The sequence below is a fragment of the Quercus suber genome, unplaced genomic scaffold, assembly GCF_002906115.3.
Source record: "Quercus suber isolate HL8 unplaced genomic scaffold, Cork oak 2.0 scaffold_358, whole genome shotgun sequence".
NCBI lineage: Eukaryota > Viridiplantae > Streptophyta > Magnoliopsida > Fagales > Fagaceae > Quercus > Quercus suber.
The window spans coordinates 677,303-682,932 of NW_027069810.1; the positions used below are offsets into that span (position 1 = coordinate 677,303).

Sequence of the window (5,630 nt, forward strand, 5' to 3'; positions counted from 1 at the left end):
ATTGCTTTGCTCTTTGGAATCAAAACTATAAGAGAAAATCCAATTAGATTTTAAATTGGATGTCTAATTTAGTGTCATATGTCCTATTTAAGTTTTCAATTTTTGTGCTAAGTAAACTATTGAGGGTAAGATACAAGGGAGTTGATTTTTTTTTTTTTTCTTTTTTAATTTCACTAAAGGATTTTTAAATGGACCGCATTTGTAATGCTCAATGTACAAACCGAGACAACCACCTTATCATTATTACTGATAAATGTTTTTGTGCTGTACTAAAATACGGGTTATATGCTACTATAAATAATATAAATAAAAATTTATCGTCAACTTGAATTTGTACATGCAGCTTACAGCATGCTCTATGCTCAGTCATAGATTGCTCCTAGCTTATACGCTGTGAGCAACCTGCTCACAGTTATTCATCCAACCTTCTATTTAAGCATTAAGGTACAGATTCAGTTATTTAAGCATTAAGGGTTAAGTTCATCTACATACAACCTTCTATTTAAGGTACAGATTCAGCACCAGTAGACACAACGGACAGTCGCACTAACTTTATGCACAAGCAACGAAATATACAAGGTTTTTTTTTTTTTTTTTTTTTAATGAACGAAATATACAAGGTTTATACTTTATAGTACCATCATTCACCCTATAAAACATTAATGTACAGTACATTTATGCTACTGCCCCACCAAAATCTTATCTGGCAACAGACTCCAGAATCAACCCCTGGTTTAACTTCTGGCATTGCCAACTTTTTTCCAGACAATCACTGCGGTGTAAATTTCGTTCACTCGTCAACTTGCATGGGAAAGTCCTATCTGATGGAATTGAAGTCAAAGAAAGCTGCACCACACACAACATTTCTTTTCAAGCTGTCTCCAAGTAATCAAACATTCCATCATGGGGAAGAGAGCGCCCCCCCTCCCTAGCCCAATCAGTTCACTGTCACAGAACAGAACAGAGCGGATATTAAGAAACCTTGGTCTCCTAAGAAAACCCCTTTTATAGTTTTGTCTCTCCTGGAGGTACAAAACAAGTAATCATACTACTTGTGGACCTATACACCTCCCTAGCTAGGTACCATAGTTATAGCTCTAATTTTACATAGAATTTTGCTAATATGTAGGCTAAAGTACACAATAATTAATTACTTTTAAAAATATTTTTTTAAAAATTAAAAAAATATTGACAATTTTGTCAATTATCAAAAAAAATATTTTCAAAAATAAATGAGGACAAGCATTAACCGAATTCCTATACATATATCTTTTTTGCCCTCAGTGGAAGCAGCAGGTACCTATTGCTTATCGTGTAATAGAAGGAAAGGAATAGTCCCAGACACCCAGTTGTATATAGATGATGCTGACAATTGACTCAATTCACTTTCATGCTCAATTTTCCAGTGAACTTCTCTTTGTTTCTTTTTCTTTTTTCTGGTTCAGAGTATGTACATAAACTGTAGAGAGAAAAAAAGGATCTAGTCCCTCGTGTCCCACAGGAAAAAAGTTTTTTAAGGGGGAAAAAAAAGGATGAAGGAAAAGAACCGCAAGAACAAGATACAAAATGAAACAAAAGTTTCGGTGCTGCAAGGACTGGACATTATCAGCCAGTGTCAACATAGGTGAGATCATTTATCCACAATCTTTGGCCCTTTGTAAGGTGCTCCATCTACAGTCAAGTCCTCAGGTTTCTCCCTCTCTTGAAGCCATGCATAACCTTCCCTATCCTCTTCAGGCACTGAAACCCCATCAACTGAAATTTCAAAGAGAAAAAGGTAATTAAGATTTTGTATCAAGTAAAAGGCATTCCTCCCCACCATTTGAGTAACAAAGAGTGTTATAGTATAATCAAACGTGAAGAGGCAATGTGCTACCTGCGAAATTGGTGAATGGAAATTCAAGATAATATGTGCAATGCCGGCCATCAGGATCAGAATATGGAGGGCCAAGCACATCCAGCACTGCACACGCTGTCACTGCGGTGAAGCAGTGCATGTTGCCTCCATCAGCTGGGTAAAGGATGGAGGTGTTGCAAGGAGCAGTAATGTCTGAGTCGACCTTAACCTTAGCCAAACGAGCAGCAGGTGCAGTGACTGCATCATCAAAAGCATGTCAAATAATGTCAAAGAAGGGAAAGCATTGAAAGTAAAATTTTTGACCGAAAGGTGAAAACTTGGATCAAACTGCTAGCCACTATCTGATCCATCAAACTTCATTGACTAAAAAAAAAAAAAAAAAAAAAAAAAAATGCTAGCCACTATCTGATCCATCAAACTTCATTGACTAAAAAAAAAAAAAAAAAAAAAAAAAAATCAGAGATGGATTTCTAAATCAATAAGGACATAAAGTATAGCCTCTACAAAACTGCAAGAAGAAAACAGGATGCGTTTGTCATACCAGAACATTTCTTGAACCATCAAGATGTACGGTGCTACAGACATATAAATCGATAAAGTTCTCCTTTAACCCATTATGACAATTTTCCTCCAACCCATTATCTTGGAGTTCATAAGACCATACACATGTATTAAATCACATGATTTATTAAATCATTTAAACGAGTCACATAACTATTAATTAAGTAGTGGTGAAAATTTTTTTAAAGTTGAAATGTTGAGGATTGGAGGAACTTTCCCCCAAACTGATCCGGAGGAAAATTCTATCTCATACAAAAATATCATATTTTCTTTAATCTCCCACTAGACACCTTCATAAGGCCCTTTCTTATATAATTATTCCTTCCCTCGTTCTTTAAGGAGCCTAATTTTTGCAACGTATGTTAACACCAAATGGAAAAGCAAGAGTTACACTAAGAATGCTTTGGCATCTGCAAGCGTGTAGTGGTAATTCAAACTGTGCTTATCATCTACAGAAACATATAAACAATGCCATCTGTGTATATGAGAAACTGTGAGATAGTAAAACTTTAAAGGAAAGACCTACTTTCTGACGGATTCACATCAGCAGATGCGTTGCTAGGGGCATCGGGGGCATCGGCTACCCAATCATATGATTTGATGTGCATTGTCCCAAAGAGCAGTTTACTGAAAACTGTCATTCCGGGGTGATTGTGAAGTGGAAGAACACCTGATGGTGGCAAGCAAAAGATCCCCATCTGCAACGATTGAAAAGATTTGAGAACCACATCTATCATAAGGTACTAATTTTGTCTCATCACTGCGTGACAGCACCTCAGAGAAGCCTACATACCGAGAATTTGTCACTCTCATAGAGGTGCAAGTATGTAATTTTCGGGGTTCTCCGAGCCAACTGTGTCCCGAAATACAGCATCTCAGGAGTGAGGCCAACATCCTCCGGCCTCATTTCATCTGCAAGCATGAAGTTGGGCTTGTAAGCATCAAGGACAAACAGACGAAGGTTCATGTCAGTAATGAACAATTACAAGTCCTATGCTATTACAATTTAAGCCATACGTTTCGAATTTCCAAAATATCATTAATCATAAAAGACAAAAAATAGAATCTTGTCTACAGCAGCAAAGACATTCAAGGGAAGCGTGGGTGGCCCCTTTTATAAGCCATTGTCACATTTGAGACCAAGACAAAAAGAAAACTTTCCTGAAATCCTGTGCTAGCCTTTAAAATAAAGCCACGTAGTCCCACTCCCTATGCTACTAAAAAATGGAGAACTTAAAAGCAGCGTAAAAGAAAACAAACCAGTGTGGTCTGATACCCAAATGCTCCCACCAGATTTATGCTAATAGAAACTACCAATTGAAGACAGTTCAATTCAATTGAGGATCTTTATTGCATAACCATTTTGCACAAACTTTTCATTTTCTCAAGTTCCAACATCCCCCAATCTAGAGACACAGGAAACCTCGCACAGTAAAGAAATACATGCTTACTTGATGCATTTTTTTTAATGCTCGTAGCATATAATGCGCATCTATATATCCTCAAAAAACAGAAATAAATATTGAGAATCCTTGCACCACACAAATTCATAAGATAAGGAAAAGCATAAGAAATCCCTATTGAAGCTTGGTGTAAAAAAAAATTACAGCAAAAAACAAACTCAACACGCAAGTTGAGAATTGACACTATTGTAAGAATAATGGTATCAGTTAGATAGATCCTACTTAAATGATATTGCATTCTAAGTCAGAAATCATAAAATAAGTATCTCCAAAAGCAGCAAATAGCCCTCAAATATTCACATATTCAGATAATATTATCACTAAAGTGAAATTATAAACCTCAACCACTTAAAAACCCGAATATTATCAAAATTTCAAAGAAAAACATATACCAGTTAATGTAAAACCCATCAAAAAGCTTGAATTCGACCAAATTTTAATACCCTTAAGCACAACCATATGAATATCTTACATTTGAGCATGAAATTCAATTCAAAAACAATTAAGGAAAAAAAAAAAAAAAGCATACCCAAAACAGCTCTCAGCCGTTCGATATCTTCAGAACAAGGCACAAGCCCAGGCCCACCATTGGCAAACACTTCCTTACAAATCTCAAATAGCTTCTGAACCGGCAACATCTTCTTCTTACGTCGCCGGCTCCTCTTAGGCCTGGAATTCGGACTCGTGTTCGTGGCCGTAGACAATTCACGAAATTCTTTACCTTTACGATCAGCCCGAGTCGTCTCAATCCCCATTCAACCTCAAAATTCACACAAAATAGCTCAGTATACAAGCCCAACACACCCACCTCATAAAAAATGCAAAATTGCGATCTGGGTATTGACCCAAACACGAATTGAAGAACTGGGTATTGCTCAAAAACACCAAAAAACTATCTGGGTATCGACCAAAGTTCCAAACTTTCAAAGAAATGGCTAGAAACCAGAGAAAACAGAGGAAAACAGAGTACGGAAAACTGAGCAATATATTTTATACCTATTACTAATGATGTTTCTACAACAGTAGTATTGTTGTACAGAGAAGTTAAGGGTAAAAAAAGTCGAGAGATGCGCGAATTGGCATCCTCTTCTCTGTAGTTGTTGTTGTAGAAGGGGATAGTTGGTGAAGATTGAAGAGAGAATATAAAGGAGGAAAAGAAGAGGAAGGCTTTTAGGGTTAGATGAAAGGGAGAGAAACAGTCGGTTTTTGAAGGAGAGAAAAAACCAGGGGCCATGGTTTGCTTTCCAGTGGGCTATTCCAACAGCGGATTTTTATCTATATACCTCTCTCTCTTTTTTTCCTTTCCTGAATTTTGGTCCTTTCCTTATTTTTTTGCCCATCTTATATTCATTTTTCACAGTCTACAACTCACTTTAAACGAGGAAATATTCTAATATTAAAAATGTTTTGGATAAAATAAGGAAAGCCTTTTTTTCTTTTTTTTATTTAATGTTTTTTAAACATCGTCAGTATTTGAGTATCTTGTTGTAATTTCATACCCGACCATACGACTTGGGAAAATTCAAAATCTGGCTATGTTTTTTTAATATGCTACATGGAGTTATTAGACGGAAAAATCTTGTTACACATTCAATATTATACACTTTGTACATATCGAATCTTGAATTGCATACGTAATATCCGCAATAAAACATGAACAATGACGATACGTACGGATAATATACACTAATAAGTATATAATAATCATTACTTTTCTTAAAATACCATCAATTTATTTTGAAATAAGT

At 36.0% G+C, this 5,630-nt stretch overlaps 1 protein-coding gene across 1 annotated transcript; it reads right to left on the minus strand.

Annotated features, from left to right (window-relative positions):
• Nucleotides 1-1,386: 1,386 nt before the first annotated feature.
• Nucleotides 1,387-5,119, minus strand: LOC111986981 (plant cysteine oxidase 2). Its single transcript, XM_024018673.2, has 5 exons — nt 4,412-5,119; nt 3,213-3,331; nt 2,946-3,117; nt 1,877-2,095; nt 1,387-1,755 (listed from the first exon to the last, which is right to left on the minus strand). Exons 1-5 carry the CDS (start codon nt 4,635-4,637, stop codon nt 1,631-1,633), a joined length of 861 nt encoding a protein of 286 aa, XP_023874441.1. The 5' UTR covers nt 4,638-5,119; the 3' UTR covers nt 1,387-1,630.
• Between the last annotated feature and the right edge of the window lie 511 nt (nt 5,120-5,630).